Consider the following 20000-nt stretch of genomic DNA (forward strand, 5'->3'; position numbering starts at 1 on the left):
ATCTTTAGTGTGTAATTGTTAAACGTTTTAAATGTATTAATCAAATGTTTTGTGGCCAGCGTCTATATAATAAGCAGGATAAAGCACATCCAGTCGGTTGTTTTCTCAGAATAACCCCTTCAGTCTACTACAACAGAGCTGCGCTTCATATCGGGCTGCTGATAAACCTGTCAGGCTTTATTCTGAGATGACATCCTCCTGGAGCAGGTACTTCATCCCTATGATATAAAAGCTCCACATACCTTTGTCTCGAAGCACTAGTGGTTTTTTGAGGTGTTTGCTGGTGTTTGCCGGGGGTCCGGGGCCGGGTGCGGAGGCTCCTGCACTGCTGCTGCTTCTGTTACTGTGATCTGCTGGAGCTCCACTGCCACGACCAGGAGGTTTAATATGGTCATATCTGCCACAAACACACACAAAACTGCACTCACCACACACCCTAGAGTCTGGATAATGCGCTACATGCACAGCAAGTGTTCTCCATCCACCGATAAACTTCTGGTGAAGTATTAATGTGAATATTGCCAATTTTAATACGGCTCCTTTTACAGCATGGATGCTGTAATGTAATCAAAATATAATCAGTTGAATAGACTTCAGCAATATTTAGTATTTAGAAAGTAATATTTAATATTTTCAAGTGTAAAACAAGATGAAAAACTGTTTACACACAAGTGCCATCAGGATCAGCAGGCGAGCGCAGAAACTCCACTGAAAATACTGGAGTAAAATAACAGGCTAATAATTTAATAAAATAATTTAAGACATTTTTAAGACTATTATGATCAAACTTTTAGACTTATACAGGGCTAAATGCTGAGTTTTTTTCTGAATATCCCAGTTCAAAAAGATTTTCACCTGCACTATCAAAAAAAAAACTATTAAAATTTGAAACATTTAAGAACACACTAATAATAATAATAATAGTAATTTTGTTTGAATTTTTAAAATTAATTTTCAAATATATCCATTCACAAACCTATAACCCTTACCAAGAAGAAAACAAAACATAGCTGTCAATTACTTCAGTCTACATAATAATATTTAATAATAAAAAATACAGGTCAGGTTGGAATCCTCAGCAGTGAATTAATTGAGAATTTAAGCAAATGTTACAGTAAGCAATTATTCATTCATTTGTTTTCTTTTTAGCTTAGTCCCTATGGAAAGTAACTAATTAGATGCTATTTTTAAATAAAAAGTGAAAAGCTTTACTGAGATAGATTGTCGGTGATTGTATAGGCGTCAATGGCCATATTGGGGAGCTATACATGAACAAAGGAAAAAAGAGACCCGTTCTAAAAATATTTAAGACCTACAACACAACACTTCAGTAGATTTAAGACTTTTTAAGGCCTGAGTTGTATCTTTTGAGATGATATTTTAAGACCCTGAATAAATGTTCATATTTTAAAGAGCGGAACAATGCAAATTAATCCAGTGCATCTTGCACATTCTGAGACTCACTTCATATCATTTATCAATAAAGCAGTGAAGATCAGTGATTTTTAAAGAAATCAGACCTTAAATGTGGTGAGTTTATAAAGGCAGGACAGTTCACAGGAAGCGCCTGAGCTGGCTTATGCAAAATTAAAAGCCCCCCTGGATGTACCCCATTCTTTCTTTTTAATGTCATGAGTTTACTATACAAGTGATTTAGCTGAGCACATCATTGTTTTGCTTAAATTAATTTGCCCTCATAACCAAAGTACCCTGAACACAAAAGAAGATATTTTGAAGAAAGCTGAAAACCACTGACCTCCACAGTAGGAGAAAATGAATACTATGGAAGTCAATGGTTACTGGTTTCCAGCGTATCACCAATATATATAAATATATATATATATATATATATATATATATATATATATATATATATATATATATATATATATATATATATATATGAGCAATTCCGTGCAAATGTCAACCTTGCCATGAAAATTTTTTTCGTTTTTACCAAAATACGGAAACCATTTCTGGGTTTTTTGTGTAAGGAAGTATTTTACAGTACTTTAAAAATACTCAAAAATGCATCTGTCAATGTTTTCAAACTATTCTATTTGATTTACCAAAGTCACACAAATGGTAATTTCACATGCGTCACATCCATAACAGAGAGATTTCACATCCATAACCACACTTTTTCCTCAGAAATGTGAAAATATTAAATAAAATAAAACCAAGCAATTTTGTTTTATAGAAAGCCGACTCTAATCCTTTTGATTAGCATTATTTATTTTGGGTTGTTGGCTTGCTGGATAAGTTGGCGGTTCATTCTGCTGTGGCAACCCGGGATTAATAAAGGGACTAAGCCGACAAGAAAATGAATGAATGAATGATATATATATATATTTGTTATTTAAGAGAAGAAAGATACATATACAGGTTCAAACAAGCACAAGCGAGTAAATGATGACTGAGTTTTCAGTTTAGTGTGAACTAGCCCTGTAAGTTCATCCAGTATTAATAACCACACGCATATGTTCACATAACTGGAGGATGTTTTCGTTTCTTAAGATCCATCAGGAGCTCCAGAAGGCAGATCTAGCTGATTATTGGAGCTATATGTTCGCAGTTTGACTGACCTGCATCTGTCTCCATAAGCACACGCTCCTCTCTGGTAGTATTTGCAGATGGTGGAAGGTTTACTTGTGGTTAAATCATGAGAAAACAGACACCTGCTGCCCTCCCGACACACACCGTGGAGGAAATACCTGCAAACACACACAAAACAACACGGTGTCCTTCATCATCATCATCATCATCGTCGTGACAGATGATCTGACAGACACATGACGAGTGAATGAAAACACTCCTTTCTTTCTGAAACACTGTTTCTCCTGCTGAATGACGGGAAATGAAGCAGAATGCAGGTGAATAATGAGCGAGGTTGCTGATGATCTGCGCTCGCACATGCGTCAGTGCAGATGCACCATTTTCTCTCATGTCAAAGTCAGCGTTAAACATCAACGGCCGCGTTGAACACAGCGATGCTGTAATGCGGGTATACAGACGCGTCGGTGGTTCTCTTTACCTGCACGTCACTTGTTTCGTTGACATGTTTTATCCTGGTCACGAATGGAAGATTTTTTTTACTCTCAAACGCTTCTGTCTCCACGGTTTTGTGCAACCTGAAAATATTACCGGCTACATCACGCCGCCGCCGGTCGTTGATTCCGCCTTCCTGTTATGCCAATCAGCGCGACTCGCTTCCTCAAGTCGGTTCTTTCGAACAGATCTCCAGTTAATTCTCCAAAACTGACCAATGTTTTTTTTTATACATACAGAAAACACAGGAATACAAGTGAAATGTTTATTATGTGAAAGAAAAAATATCTGAACATTAAACTGATGTAAATAGTAATAAATATTACAAATTATTTTATTAATATTGAATTAATATTAAAGGAATTAATATTGGAATTAATATCCAGCGTAATATATATGTAAATATGAAAGAAGACTACACATGTATAACAACACCCAGCCATTTCTTATATTTGCGATATTTTTAAAAGGTATTTATTTGCAAATGTAAAACTAGCTCCTTGGCAAAACTCTTAAATGACTGTTCATGAAGTTTATTTTTTTTATTTTGGAAACCAAATAAAGATGTTCTGAAAATAATTCCCAGGAAATGTTTTAACTGATTCGCTTTAAAGATCCGACTCGAAAGAACAATTCGCGAATCACAAATCGTCTGTTTCGTGTCCATGAAGAACAGTTTGGATGAGCAGCTTTCATTACAGGCATTTAAAATAAATACTCAAGGTATTTTTACCATTCTAAAGGTATATACTCCAAGTACATTTCACATAACTAGAAAAACTGTAATCCAGAGAACTAGACAACGAGCACTGAATACATTATAGCGTGCAATTAAGTGCCTGGAGTTTAGTGATCGCCATTTTACTAATCTATTTCTTTATTTCATTGTTACAGGTTTTATATTTATGGCTCATAGACCGTATTACTGTAGGATCAGGGCTGTTACGCCCTCTGGTGGCCCAGTGTTGAATACAATGACGTCATCTGAAGAATGAGAAAACGAAACTGGTCTGAGACCAGATATTTACAGTCTATGGTCTGAGATCAGCTTCATCGGAGTCTAGAAGAGATACAGCTGCAGATACTCGCATCACAATAGCACTTTTTGTGACAGTCTACAACACTAACTAGTATTATTACATTACTGTGAGGGTTAGGGTAGAGTTAATTATTAATAAAATACAATTTAATGGGTAATTTAATCAATATTATAAATAATTATCGTTATAACTACTGCTTTTACATTACTGTGAGGGTTGGGTTACCCCAGACGTTAATAAAATACATCTAATGGGTAATTAAATAATAGTCTAAATATTTATCGGCAACTTCCGGCCGCGGCTGTATCTCTTCTAACAGCAATCGAGCTCCACAGGTGAACGCAAATGGAGGAAACCGTCATCAAGTACATACATTGTGGAAGAAGCATTTACAGTTTCTCGTGTCCGGACGGCGGATATTCTGAGAGACCTGAAGGAGCCGCTCGTCAGTGTCCGATTTGTCTTCAGATTCTCACTTTCGGGCTTTTAGACGCCCCGGTGTGTGTTCCCTGTCCGCTTAGGAATGGACACCAAGTCTCCTGCGCGTTTCTGATAGGATCTGCGCACGGGCCCTCACATCTGGGGTGAGCTCTTTAGTTTCATTGTCAAATATTTTTTAGGATTATTTTTTCCTGATTTGTTTTTCAAGTAAATGCTGTTCTTTTGAACATTCTGTGTTGTTTATGCACACGGACTTTTAATTGTCAATCAGCCAGCCAAAGCGCTTCCGGCGAACTGCCACTCCCATACAAAATTCACTGCATTTAAGATCTCTGATTTCTTTATTTATGATCTTCAGTGCCTGAGTGATTTAGGATTTATAGTGGGTCTCAGAATGTACAAGAAGAACTAAATTAAATTACAGTGTTCCACATAATGTCTTTATAATGTGGAAGTTTATTTTACAGCAGTAATTTCAGCATTAATGATATTCAGACCTGTATATTGATCATATTATAATGACTTATGAAATATGACCTGACACTGAAGACTGGAGAAATGAGGCAGATCATTCCGTCTTCAGCCACAGAAATAAAGTGCAGCTTTACTCTATAGTATATTATAGACAACTGTTTAATTGTTCATTCATGCTAGAAACATGCTAGCAACTGGCCAAATCATGCACATTTATACTATAAACATGCTAGCAACATGCTAATTCATACTAGAATCATGTTAACAACATGGTAAATCATTTTAGAAACTATCAACTTGCTAAATCATGTTAATCCATACTAGAAATATGCTAGCAACTTGCTAATTCATGCTATATTCATGGTAATAACATGTTAATCCATGCTAGCATCATGCTAAAACATGTTAATTTATGCTAGAAACATGCTAGCAACTTGATACATCATGCTAATTCATACTAGATTCATGGTAATAACATAACATGTTAATTCATACTAGAAACATGCTAGCAACTTGCCAAATCATACTACATTTATGGTAATAACAACATGTTATTTCAAGCTAGTATCATGCTGAAAAACATGATAATTCATATTAAAAAACATGCTAGCAACATGCTAATTCATGCTAGATTCATGCAAACATGTTAATTCATGCTAGAAAAATGCTAACAACTTGGTAATTCATACTAGATTCATGCTTATAACATGCTAATTCACACTAGAATCATGATAACAACATGCTAATTCATGCTAGAAACATGCTAGCAACTTGGTAATTCATGCTAGAATCATGTTAAGAACATTCTAATTCATACTAGAATCATGCTAACAACATGCTCACTTATATTAGAAACATGCTAATTCATACTAGATTCACATATTAATTCATGCTAGCAAATCGCTAATTCATGGTAACATCATGCAAATATTATGCTTATTCATACTAGAATCATGATAAAAACAAAGTCATGCTAGAAACAGGCTAGCGGCTTGTTAATTCTTACCAGAAACATGCTAATTCATACTAGATTCATGGTAATAACATGTTAATTAAAGCTAACAACTTGCTTTCTATATTATTGCTAACTTGCTAATTTATGCTAGAATCATGCTATCAACATACTAATTTACTAGAATCATGTTAGAAACATGCTAACAATATGCTAGTTTATAGTAGAACCATGCTACCAACATTAAGAACATTCTAATTCATACTAGAATCATGCTAACATCATGTTAATACATGCTAGAAACATCATAGCAAGTTGTTAATTCATACTAGAATCATTTTCAAAACATGCTAATTCATACTAGATTCATGTCAACATGTTAATTCATACTAAAGTTGTGCTAACATGCAAATTTATACTTAAACCTACTAGCAACATGCTAATTCATACTAGAACCATGCTACTAGCATGCTAATTTATACTAAAAACATGCTAACAACATACAAATCTACGCTAAAAGCATGCCAACAACATGCTTATTCACACTAGAAATTTGCTAGCAGTTCATGTTAAAATAATTCTAGCAGCATGATAATTCATATGAAAACGATGTTAACGACATGTCATTTCATGCTAAGAACATGTTAAGTAATGCTTGAAACATGCCTTTAAACTTTTGCCCTCAAACGCTAATGTCTAGTGTAGATTATTGTTTTGTTTTGATGGTTTGTGCTGTTTGTCTGCAGAGAGTGGCAGGACTCAGAGATCCATGTGGGCCTGTCAGATTCAGCAGGTCAGTAATTGCCTTTTTCAGTAATACTGATCAAACTTTCAGCATGTTTTGTCATTGCTCTGTTGTTCTGGCAGGTCTGGTCTACAACTACACACTGTCCGGGGTCCAGCGGGATGATCGCGGCTGGGAACAGTGTGTGTGTGTGCAGCTCGTCCCTCCGTCGAGACCTGAGCTCTGGGAATTATGGGATACACACCTCCAGCTGTTTGCCCTGCTGCCAGAATGGGCTTCAGAGCGGTACGGAGGGGTCTCTAATATCAGTAATTATTATGTGTAACAATATCAACAATCTGAGTGATTACACTTACAAATGATTGGTACAAATGATAAATAATAATAATATTAATAGGGCGACACGCTGGCTCAGTGGTTAGCACTGTGGCCTTGACAGCAAGAAGGTCTCTGGTTCAAGTCCCGGCTGGGTCAGTTGGTGTTTCTGTGTGGAGTTTGCATGCGCTATAGGGGAATTGATCAACTAAATTGACCGTAGTGTATGAGTGTGACCGAGTATGTATGGATGTTTCCTAGTACTGGGTTGCAGCTGGAAGGGCATCCACTGTGTAAAACATATGCTGGAATAGTTGGTGGTTCATTCCGCTGTGGCACCCTTTGATGAATAAGGGACTGAGCTGAAGTAAAATGAATGTATAATACTACAACTACTAATAATACTACTAATAATAAATTATTTTTTAAATGTTGGTTAAGGGATATGAATATAACCAGAAATAAAAATGGCCAAATTTTATTGTTTTTAGCATAAAATCTAATATTGGTTTAATTTAGTATTTAATGTATAGTGAAATGTTATATATTACTATATTATGTAAACTTTTATACTGTTGCTTTTAATTAATATTTTGATTTTGAACATTATTGTTATTTTCAGTGAGCATTGATTTATTTTTTATACATTTGTTATTATTATTATTCCTTAATTTAATGTGTTAAATTAAGTTTTTTTACTGTGTAACTTTAAAGTCGTTTTTATTCTTTCGTTAGTTTAATGCATCAATTTAAACTAAATTAAAATGAGAAATGTCAGAAATTTGGCAACTGAATTATGTTTTGGTAAAGTGTTTTATTCAAGCGTCCATTTCAGCTTAAATAACTTTAATATAGTGTAAATTAACTGTAACATTTTTATGCCAATTTATTGTGTTTTAGTAAGGTTTAGCATTAATTTAGTCTTGTATTTTTAGTATTATTTGTTTTCATGCATCAGCTTAAACAAATGAAAGAGCTCAGCGGAAAATCTTTTATTTTAAATATTTTTGAGTTTTATATATGCATAAATTAACATTTACATTGTATTTAGCGATTTTAAATGTCTTTTTGACGTTTGTTAATATTAATGTTAGTATCAATTGACTGTAATAATTACGAGTACACTCAAAAACAAGTACACTTGCTGCTTGTTCAAACTACTTATTTAATATGAGTTAAACCCAGTGCTTAATTTGTAAATTGCGAGGTCCTGGAACAGATCGGGGTAATGGATCCAGCATGTTACCAGAGGAGGGAGAGGGTGTTGCGGACAAAAGTGAAAAGCGGGACGGGGCGGGGGTGCATGTGAGGAGGGGGATCAGTAAAATGAGGTGCGTATCAGATTTCAGAAGTGCTGAATCCGGAACCGGCTTGTTCCAGCACAAATTAAGCCCTGGTCAAACCAACACAACACCCTTTTTTAATGTTCAGTCCACTTAAATTTGTATAAATGATTAAGTTAAATCAAACTCCCATAAGGGAAATCATTTCACTCGGCAGCCAACTTTAAAACACCTCTCGGGCAGTATGTTTGGTTGTTCTGTCTGAATAAGGAAACATCAAACTCTCCAAGCTTATGATTTAATTTCATATTAGAAATAATCAATAAAATTAAACAACAACTGTCTATTTAGTTTCATTTCTAAATGTTCGGTTCACACAAAATCTGCAGAAATTCACGTCCGGTCTGAGCCCCTTCCCCTGAAGTATCATTAGTCTATAGTGATCGATGATTGGCTCCTGTACTAGAAGGCGGGGCTTTATTATCCATACTGAACGTTACACTTTTCTCCAATCAAAAAGATACGAGTGACATGGCAGGAATACCAAAAATCCTATTTTGAACCTGTCAGAACTGCTGCGTTGTTGTTTCGAGCTCTATATTTCTGTTGTATATGGGATATTAATGTAATTATAATGATCTATTTGTCCAGGTTTGAAGAGGAGCGTGAGTTCGGCTCCTGCTGCTATGGCTTCGCTCTGACCTTCATAAACCGCATGCGTTCACTGGACAATAAAGACTGTCTGAGCAGAGATGAGTTCACTGGACGGTACATCTTACCCCGCATGAAGACCGTGTCCCTTTACATCAGCATCTACCAGACCATATTACAACACGGCTTTCACATAGCTAATACAGTGGATGACGAGTGATACGTCATTCATTTTCCTTCAGCTTAGTCCCTTATTCATCAGGGGTCACCACAGCAGAATGAACCGCCAACTATTCCAGCATATGCTTTACGCAGTGGATGCCCTTCCAGCTGCAACCTAGAACTGGGAAACACCCATACACATTAAGTTCATCAGTTCCCCTATAGCACATGTGTTTGGACTGTGGGGGAAACCGGAGCACCTTGAGGAAACCCACGCCAACACTGTAACTAGTAAACAGCTATTTTCGGTCATCATAGCAAAGACAAAAGATATTAGTTATTAGAAATGAGTTATTAAAACTATTATTTAAATATGAGCTAAAAAAATCAGCATTAAACATCACATCAAAAAACACTGCACAGAAGGGCTAACAGTGTAGTCTCCAGCTGTAGATACACAGCAGTGATCTCCTCAACCTACTTGACAGCTCTTCATGAATTATTCGCAAGCTGATATACGTCTGTTGTGAATCCCCAGTCAGTGTAGCGTGATGTGCTTACAGGATTCACTTCCCACATCACAGTCGGAATACCTGTAAATACAAGCTTTAAGCAAAGACATTTGGGTTTACATTGCAGGTGAACACACTTGGAGCAAGTCCACTAACCTACTTTCAGTATATCTGCATGGCACTCTTTGAGGAAAAGTAATGTATGTGATTAAAACACCACAATTGATGTTTAATTAAAAAAGAAATGAAAAAAAAAATGGTTTAAATTTGACGTATTACTGTCATATTTCATGTTTTCATGATTTTGAACATCAAATTAAAGGTTTAATTCACCCAAAATTGAAAAAATTCTGTTTATAGTTACCCTTAATTCATCTTCAGAACACAAATGTATTTAATTTCTGTTCTGAAGATGAACGACGGTCTCGGCTTTAGTAATTGGATGAGTAATTAATAACATATTAATTAATATACTAACTTATACAAAATAAATGTCCTTTTTTTGTGTGAATGAACTCTTTGTGTTCATAGCTCATAGTGTGTGACTCTCGGGCATTTGACTGTAGTGTGTAATAGTGATCTCTCAGTGTCTCCAAAATGACACAGCATGAAGTTCACTCAAAAGGGAGCGTCTCAGTTACAGCTGTTACCGTGGTTTACTAATTGGTGAACGAGATGATGCCTCACCTTCTATACTTCACGTGTGCCTTTGAGTGAGTGACTTCACCCAGTTACCGGCTGATGATGTTATTGGTCCTGCTGTTTTGTTTTAATTATTACCACTTGATTATAATGTCATGCATGGTTTAATGATGTCACAGTGCTTCAAATGGTCTCCCAAATCTCATCGGGTTAACAAAATATCCCATTTTCCCATTCTCAAACTGAACTGAATTACTTCAACCTGTTACGCTTGAAGAAATGAAGCTTTTTACATGATTTATTAAAGTTTTCAGTTATAAAGTTATAAAAAAAAGACATTTTTGTGGAACAAGTTGAAGTACGGTTTTGTTTTTCAACAGTGTTTTCTGTAAAGCAGGCACGTGTTCATCATCACCTCCTCAGATTATCAGTGGAGTACCTCAGGGCTCTATTCTGGGGCCGCTTATTTTAACATACACTCTCAGAAATTAAGGTACAAAATCTGTCACTGGGGCAGTACCTTTACAAAAGGAACATTTTTGTTCCTAACAGGTCCCTAAAGGTACATATTAATACCTAAAAATGTACAAATGTGTACTTTAAAGGTACAAAAGTGAATCTCTAAAGTATGAAAGTGGACCCTAAAGGTACTAATGTTTACCTGTATGGTATGAAAGTGTACTTTTTGGAAAGGTACCACCCCAGTGACAGATTTTGTACCTTTATTTCTGAGTGTGTATATATATTTGCGCCCTCAGGGAGATATTATCAGAGTTTCTTTTTGTTTATATGTTGATGAAAGCTGGTGGCTCCCATTCAACTTAAGTTTGCGCATATTTGAACCAATTTTGGGTTACAACAACAACCCAGCATGTTTTATTTTAGAGTGTATGTTGCTTGCTGTTTCTTTGAAATCGTTTGCAAAATTAAAGGGGTAGTTCACTCAAAAATGAAAACTCACTATTTACTTTCCCTGTAGTGTTTCTAAACCTTGAGTTTCTTTCTTCTGTTGAACACAAAAGGAGATGTTTTGAAAAAGGTTGTAAACCTGTAGCCATTAACTTCCTCTGCAGAAATAACAAATACTATGGAAGTCATGGTTACAGGTTTTCAGCATTTTTCAAAATGTCTTCTTTTGTGTTCAACAGAAGAAAGAAACTCATAAAGGTTTGACACAAGGACTGGTTGAGTAAATGATGACAGAATTTTCATTTACGGAAACTTACTTGCTATTTACTCACCCTCAAGTAGTTTTAAACCGTTATGAGTTTCTTTATTCAGCTGAACACAAAACAAGTTACTTAAAGAAGTTTAGAAACCAGTAACCATTGACTTCCATAGCAGGAAAAACAGTTACAATGGAGGTCAATGGTTACAGGTTTCCAGCATTCTTCAAACTATCTTCTTTTGTCTTATACAGAAAACAGAAACACAAACAGGTTTGGAAGAAGCGAAGGGTGAGTACATGGAGACAGAATGTTGACTGTGAATATCCTTTTAAAGGGATAGTTCACCCCAAAAAATACTCACCATTTACTCGCAGTCAAGTGCTTTCAAACCTTTATGAGTTTCTTTCTCCTGTTGGAAACAAAAGAAGATATTTTGAAAAAGGTTAGAAAGATTTAGAACCATTACCATAGACAGTAGAAACAACAAATACAATGGAAGTCAATGGTTACAGGTTTTCAGCACCGGATGAAGTGAATGACGACAGTGTTAGCTATGGATTTGGAAATGATATCGGTGTTTTTCCAGCTTCTCTCAGCAGCAGCACGTGAGCTCTGATGAACATTAATGAAGTGGCCATCATGCAAACAGATCCTACAGGGCTTCTGTCATCTGTAAGCTGATCTGCACACGTGACGTGATCCACACACTCACACACACGCTGATCTGCTGTTCTCTGTGCGCTCCTGCATTAGTGCAGATCTCTCCGTGTGTTCATGTAGAGTCTCCACCCATGGAGAAGAGCGTGATCAAATTCAGCCACTGCCACAGGGACATCTTCTGCTTCTTCGTGCCGGATCAGTGTCCCGAATGTGGGGAGAGTTTGAGCGGGAAGCGGCTGGAGGAGGCGCCCGTCTCCATCCCAAACCCCTTCAGCAACGGACACAAAACCCCATGTGCTTTTCTGGTGGCGTCAGCTGAAGACCGGCTGCTCAGGTGAGATCTGGAGCAGGTAACACTTTATAAACATGACACCATGCATGCCATGAACGTGAAGGAGATTGATAACACTTTAGTTTACAGATGACCTGTTTTGCAAGCTGTAAATGCGTCTCTGCTGTTTTTAGTGTGTGTGTGTGTGAGTTTGAACTGAGAATAAACACAGATAATGTTTTCCAGCTCTCTGGAACTGACCCTTTCAGGCTTTGATCATAATTGTGGCGTTTTGGTGACTGTCGCTTTAAATGCAAATGAGATTGTGCTCTTTTCAGAAGGCGGAGCTACAAATGCGTCAGCATAGTGTTCTCAGTGCTCATCAGGTGCTTTAGTGTGAGTGTGTGTTCATGCTTCTGTCAGTCTATGTCGCTGTTCATCTTAAACTCCACATCTATAATCCTCTTAGTCTATTCTGACATTATCTTCAGCAGCTCAAACACTCTAATGGCTAATGGACAGACGGCTGCTTCTCACTCAGGGCTGCTGGAGATGCTAATGAGATGGAGAGATAGTGGGCGGGGCTTTCCCCGTCTGATGACACGTACAGCAGGAGAATGTCAATCACAGTGTTTCTGCAGCAAGTCTGATCAGAACAAACACGATTCACTCATGTTCAGCATTAGGGGCTGCTGGAGACACACACTGCTCACACACACACACACACTGCTCACACACTGCTCACACACTGCTCACACACACACACGCACACGCACACGCACACGCACACGCACACACACACACACACACACACACACAACTGGGCTTAAACCCTTCATAAAACTGATTTAAACCTAATAGCTCCCCTTTAAGTCACCAATCACACTATTAACTACTGTCTTAATCAATCTCTATTATTAAGATATGAACTGTTCTTTAGTAGTACTAAAATATGATCTTATTTTGCGTTCCTAATCCTACACAAAACCTCAACCCAACTTCTACCTTACTTTAATAAGCAGCTAATTAGTAGCTGTAAGTAAACTACAGTATTTATATCAGTTCACTGTGGTTAATACGACAGTATGCTGAAGCATTCATTAGCCAATTGTTGTAGATACCATACAGAATAATGCACTTTACTATAGTACGCTATAAAACATTATGAACGTCAATGGTGAAATACTCCTTTAATGGAGTTCTTGTTGATATACTTGATCTAATTAAAGGATTAATTTGCATATAAAGTGTCTCACAGTAACGGATGATGATGATGATGATGTGTTTATTTTAGGGACTTTGATGGACAATCTGATCTGCATACAGGAATCACCAACACAAATGGTACGTGCGCCAAAACGACACATATTAAAGTCAACTTGTCAGAGATATTTCAGTTCACATTTTAAAGTTAAAACACACAGTTTACTGTATAATGTCATTAACCCTTGTGTGCTGTTGGGTCGTTTTCATCCACTCTTTCTCTATGTTAAAGCAAATAGGATGAATTTTGCTGACAAATCTTATTACACACATAATTTAATATTTTGGGAAGCAGGAGAATCCAGCAACACTGAAGAATGCATGATTATCTGCTGTCACGGCTTTACAGTCAATAAACATGATTATAATGCAAGTCAATGGGTCAAAAACAGCCCCAACATCACCAAAGGGGAGTCAATCCGAACACACACAAGGGCTATATTCACACACCGCTGCCACACAACTGTGTTTAAACCCTTATGACAGTGATTATAGCATATCTGGTCCCCTTTAACATCCATGTTTAGTCTTTTCAGTGTGTAAAAGTCATGTTTAATGTGTGTGTTGCAGGCGTGGTGTATAATTACACATGTGCGGGTGTGCAGAGGGAGACTCAGGGCTGGGAGCGCTGCATCTGTGTGCCGCTGGTGCAGCCGGATATGTTCAGTCTGATCAGCCAATGGGATCAATATCTGGAGAAATTCTCCACCGCTCAGATGTGGGACCCGCTCTGGCAGAGGTGAGGACCTGCACACAAATAACCACACGCATGTGCACGTGCACAACGAATGCATGTGCACCCACCACCACACACATGCATGCACGCCCACACCCACACCCACGCCCACACCCACACGCACGCACGCACGCACACACACACACACACACACAAATAAGGAAAAAAGGTCTGGATTTTAGATTAAGAATACAGCTAGTGGATTTTAAGGTGTGTATTTGTGCGTGTGTGTGTGTCTTCCAGCTTTAATGAAGAGAGCCACAACTGCTTCAGCTTCACACTGATGTTCATCAACTGTGTTCTGGCCACGCAGTCCAAGCGCGCGCTCAGCAAAGATGAGTTCACACACTCGTTCGTGCTCCCCCGCATTAAAAGAGCCTCCAAATACATGATGCTGTGCAGCCAGATAACCCAGAACCACTTCTACATCGTCAACAACCCGAGGAGAAACTCTCAAGACGACCCAATGGAGGAAAACAACCACAACTGATGGAGCTGCACTGCAAAACAACACTCAGTATATTCATACATCTTGTATCAAGGTGACAGTGCATTGCATGATGTGCCTGATAAACACAAGTACACCGCTGGACACGCTCTACAACGGAGATATCTGCATTTATTGCACCCACAGTACTGACCAAAACTCAAATGAGCTCAAACATGAGCTATCAATTGATTTATTTATGGGGTGAACTGTTCCATGCAACATAGTCTCCTTCTGAAAACGTAGCCCTGTGTATACATCTAGAGACGGTGAATTATGCAGCTAGGGGAACGTACGGCTGCATTTAGTCTATAAAACGAACTCTACAGGACGGTATGACGGCGTTCCCTTTCACGCTTACCAGAATTTGCAGACTCAAAAAGCGTACACAGCAGCCTCTGGTGCATTTGCAAAAACTGCAAAAAAACACCCCCCCCCGGGATGTATTTGGCGCTCTCCGGAAATGTATACAGGGGCACGTAATCTGAATGCGCCTGGGTTGGTTCCGTGTGTAACTTGACCATTTAACTACAAGTAACTTAGTTTAATAAGTTGTTATTAATGTAAAAGCACATGCAGTGATCATTACAAAGCAGTTTCTCCCTCACAGCTCTGTCTTCTCCAGTCATATTCTCTCCAGGATGCTGCGCAGATGCAGATTAGTCAGTACTGATGAACTAAAAAGATGAAGATCAGTCTGAAAATGAGTGCGTGCAAATTAAGATGATCAGGGGAAAAATAGCACATAAAATTTTAATAAGGAGGAAAAATCAAGAAAAAGAATTTAAAAAAATATAAAGTTTAGTGGTAATAGTGTAGTTTTGTCAATCATATTTGCAATAGCTGGCTTTAATATAAGTGCATTATCTTTATATTCCTGAAGATGTTCAGTGAACACTCTTATTTTAATGGATTTAACTGTTTAATAAAACAGGTGACGCAGTGGGTAGCACATTCGCCTCACAGCAAGAAGGTCGCTGGTTCGAGCCTCGGCTCAGTTGGCATTTCTGTGTGGAGTTTGCATGTTCTCTCTGTGTTCGCGTTGGTTTCCTCCGGGTGCTCCGGTTTCCCCCACAGTCCAAAGGCATGTGGTGAATTGGGTAGGCTAAATTGTCCGTTGGAAATTGGCTGGAAGGGCATCTGCTGCATAAAAACTTGCTGGATAAGTTGGCGATTCATTCCGCTGTGGCGACCCTGGATTAATAAAGGGACTAAGCTGACAAGAAAATGAATGTTTAATAAAACTGATCTGTTTCAATCAGAGATGCCCACACTAGTTGGCCCATGGTAACCTTTGATTTGGCCCATCGCCATCCCACTGTGTAGAGAGGGAGAATGATGAGACCGTCATACAACATTTTATGTAACCTTTTATTTGCTTGTTTTATTAAGCAACAAAAAGCTAGCTGCAATTAAACATTTCAATTTAAATGCTGTAATTTAGTTTAAATGCACATACTGTGACCTGATGGACAGAGGACAGTGAAGAGACTTAGGTGAGTGAGTCAAGTCAAAGGCAGATCTGCCTGACCAGTGTATTCAGAATTGAACTCCACCCGTGTGTGATTCTGTTCTTATTGCAATAAGTTATTATTTAAACAGTTATACTGCATTAGTAAATATGAGCTAAAGTGAGGTTTTAGATATATTTTGAAATATTGTGCAGTAAATTAGGAAATTACCAATGTAACTTTAATGTCTAATAGTTTGGTATACTTACCTTCAGTCCACAGCTCTCAATGATATTTAGATCTTCATACAAAAGAGTTTGGCTATCTCTGGTGTAAATGCACCAAATTGACTGTCTATAGTGATTGAGAAATGACACAAATGTAAGTTTTTAAAGGGGTGTGCTGACTTACGCTGAGCGCTGTATACCATCATGATGTTGAGTGATTAACCAGCAGATGACATTCTGAGATGTCCTGATGTGCATTTATTGTTGAACACTCTCTGCATATTATTCACCAAAATAAATAAGCGTAAATAAAGATGACTGGAAGAAACGGGAATGATCTGTCGTGAATGTTTATATTTCCTCCTGCTCGGTTCGCTCTTTGGAGGAAACCCATCTGCTCATCAGCACCTCCTGAAACACAACACGGATATCCATCATGATTAATCACGCAAAGATTAATCACATCCAAAATAAAGGTTTGTTCTGGCATAATATATATATATATATGTTTGATCGTTATTAAATTATGTATAAGTGACACAAACACAAACATAAAAACAAAATTGTCATTGTTGCATAGATGTTTGAATTTTTATAACTTGTATGGTATACACACACACACTTGATAATATTGATATTTATTGCAGTTTTTAATTGTTTTAAAGCTATTTTAAGCTCAATATTATTCACCCCTTCAGCAATATTAGTGTTGGATTGTCTCCAGAACAAACCACTGTTATACAATGACTTGCCTAATTACCCTAACTTTACCCTAATTACCCTAGTGAAGCCTTTACATGTCACTGTAAGCTGAACACTAGTGTCTTGAAGAATATCCAGTCTAATATTCTCAGCATATAATCGATTATTAGAAATTTATTAAAAATATTATGGGTAACACTTTTAAACAATGGTCTATTAATTAATGTATTTATTAACATAAACTATTAGAAATACATTTATTACAGTATTTATTCATGTTTGTTAACATTAGTTAATGTTTTCTTTTAAGTTAAATAACATTAGTTCAGGTTAACTCGCAGTGTCTTACCTAATGTTAGCAAGCTCAAGTTCAGATTTTACTAAAGCATCAGTTAATGTTGAACTATGATTAATAAATGCTGTACAAGATTATTCATACCTAATGTTAGTAAATATGTTTAAAGTCCACGTGAACTGAAAGCTGTGACCTTTTTTTTTGTATTGTGACAGTTCCTAGAGATACGTAATATTACATGAGAAAACAGTGGGAGTGGCTTGTTTTTTATACTGGGAGCTGATTGGCTGTAGTGAAGTAGGCGTTTCATTTAGAAAGAAGGAGAGACGGGTTTGGGGAGAGTTATTACAACCTAACAGACTCCTCCCCCTCACCACTTCAGTTTGATGTTAAAACTGACAGCTGGAGGGGCGTGGTTAAGTATGCTAGCCACACCCACAACCTCAGAGAGACCTAATCTGGGAATTTAACAGAAAACAAACACACAGTGCATTTTCAGATGGCAATCAAAGATTGAAACTCTAGTTTTTTTCTTAATGACATGCACAGATGAATTGTTCATGAATCGTGAGCTCTCAACATTAACATGGTTAGTTTGATTTCATGTGGACTTTAACTAATGGACCATTACTCTAAAGTGTTACCCTATTAGGTTTAAAAATAAATCTGTTACACATCATTTGGAAAAGACTTAATTTCACAGGAGGGTGAATAATTTAGTGTGTTTAATGTATAACATTTGATGAATGTAATTGGATGTAAAGTGTGTCCTGCGATCTGACCTGCACTGAGAAGCGTTTGAGACACTGAGGAGAAACCAGCAGATCTCCAGTCACATCTGATGGAGTGATGATGAAGCAGAGCATCAGTTCCTGCAGACAAAACACACACGCACGCACGCGCACACACACACACTAAAATAATTATGTTGTTTGTAATGCAGTGTGTATGGGGGTGAGACGTTGTTTTATTTCTGGCTGCTGTTATCACACTTTTAGATTTTTTTTTTTAAGAGGCTAAACTCAAATCAAACACCACCCAACTGCCCATACTACTTTAGAATTGTATTTTTAATTCACAAATATTGTCAAAAATATGAAAAATACATTTCATATTCCTCAAAACATAGGGGGCGCTCTTCTATGGTCACCAAAGGAAACTGAATGTCACCCAGTGGTGATGTCTGGTACTGCGGCCAAACTGAATCTGTAAGCTCATTTTTTGGAGATATCAATGTCAAATTTTTAATATCATTTGTTCAGATATTAAGCTTTGATTTTCTGTCAAATTTAGCTTTTGCAAAATTTAAATATGTTTAAAAACATTTATTATACTTATGGATTTATGATGTGGTTATAGTATATAAAGCACTACAGATATAAATGTGACATGATATATGATGTGGTTATCGTATAGAAAGCTCTACAGAAATCAGTGTGACTGGATATATTCAATTCAATTCAGCTTTATTTGTATAGCGCTTTTACAATGTAGATTGTGTCAAAGCAGCTTCACATAAATGGTCATAGTAACTGGAACAGTGTAGTTCAGTTTTTAGTGTTTAAGTTCAGTTCAGTTTAGCTCAGTTCAGTGTGATTTAAAATCATTACTGAGAGTTCAAATACTGAAGAGCAAATTCATCAATGCGTAGCTCTACCAATCCTGAACCATGCGAGCCAGTGGTGACAGCAGAGAGGGAAAAAAACTTCACCTGATGAGAGTGAAGAAAAAAAACCTTATATGATGTTTCACCTTGGAGACGTTTCCAGTGGTTCTGCTGAGAGTGGCCAGAGATCTCCAGCTGAAGGGACGCAGAGATGATCTTCTGAAAGACGCGTCTACTGTATCCACAACCACTGAATAACTGAACACAAACACACAACACTTTAATAACACACAATAACACTACATCCACAACCACTGAATAACTGAACACAAACACACAACACTTTAATTACACACCATTCAGTTCAAGTTTGGTGTTCGACAGAAGACACATACAGCAGTTTAGCAATAGCATCGATATCGCAATTTATCCACAATAGTCCCGTCGCAGGGTTAGATTGTTCATTAAAGATTAAAACAAAGAGATTTTTAAAATATTATTATTTTTAAATTGTTTATACACTGTTGACCATGTTCTGTTTTTATTTGGTTGTTTAATTTCTGTAGCAGAGTACTGTTAAGACTCTCACTGAGTATCTGCTCTGTTGTGTGTATATATGCCAGTCATTTATTAGAATTTATGCAAATGCACTGCATAGAAAATGACTTGATCATATCAACATATCTAAATGAATGAAATCTTTCTGAATAAAGCTATTCAATTCATCTAAACTATATTTATATTGCAATTTATAATGCAGCAAAACAAAATATGCCAATGTTTTTCCATAAGGTTTAGAGCCACTCGAGTAACACACATCGCAATTTAATAAGAAAATGTTCATTTTTGAACATCATGTCTGCCTGAA

General features: G+C 37.1%; 4 protein-coding genes across 4 annotated transcripts in view; 2 read left to right on the forward strand and 2 right to left on the reverse strand.

Annotated features, from left to right (window-relative positions):
* Nucleotides 1-3171, reverse strand: part of mkrn2 (makorin, ring finger protein, 2) — an 8962-nt gene extending 5791 nt beyond the window's left edge. The window contains 3 exon segments of the mRNA NM_152979.2: nucleotides 243-397; nucleotides 2586-2714; nucleotides 3035-3171. Of these exon segments, the coding sequence (NP_694511.1) occupies nucleotides 243-397; nucleotides 2586-2714; nucleotides 3035-3060 (310 nt within the window). The 5' untranslated portion in view covers nucleotides 3061-3171.
* A 1209-nt stretch (nucleotides 3172-4380) lies between these two features.
* On the forward strand, nucleotides 4381-9889 carry mkrn2os.1 (MKRN2 opposite strand, tandem duplicate 1). Its single transcript, NM_001386664.1, is given in 4 exon segments — nucleotides 4381-4672; nucleotides 6702-6748; nucleotides 6823-6985; nucleotides 8950-9889. Coding segments are annotated over 4 exon segments (669 nt in total). The 5' UTR covers nucleotides 4381-4433; the 3' UTR covers nucleotides 9170-9889.
* A 1943-nt stretch (nucleotides 9890-11832) lies between these two features.
* mkrn2os.2 (MKRN2 opposite strand, tandem duplicate 2) lies at nucleotides 11833-16859 on the forward strand. The gene is made up of 4 exons (XM_001920173.9): nucleotides 11833-12428; nucleotides 13660-13709; nucleotides 14199-14367; nucleotides 14608-16859. The coding sequence occupies exons 1-4, from the start codon at nucleotides 12226-12228 to the stop codon at nucleotides 14852-14854; spliced, it is 669 nt and encodes a 222-aa protein (XP_001920208.6). The 5' UTR covers nucleotides 11833-12225; the 3' UTR covers nucleotides 14855-16859.
* The window catches only part of tsen2 (TSEN2 tRNA splicing endonuclease subunit), a 12943-nt gene continuing 9710 nt past the window's right edge, over nucleotides 16768-20000 (reverse strand). The window contains 3 exon segments of the mRNA NM_001076651.1: nucleotides 16768-16940; nucleotides 18309-18398; nucleotides 19279-19390. Coding sequence (NP_001070119.1) covers nucleotides 16881-16940; nucleotides 18309-18398; nucleotides 19279-19390 — 262 coding nt within the window. The 3' untranslated portion in view covers nucleotides 16768-16880.

This window comes from Danio rerio, chromosome 11 (genome assembly GCF_049306965.1).
Source record: "Danio rerio strain Tuebingen ecotype United States chromosome 11, GRCz12tu, whole genome shotgun sequence".
Lineage (NCBI taxonomy): Eukaryota > Metazoa > Chordata > Actinopteri > Cypriniformes > Danionidae > Danio > Danio rerio.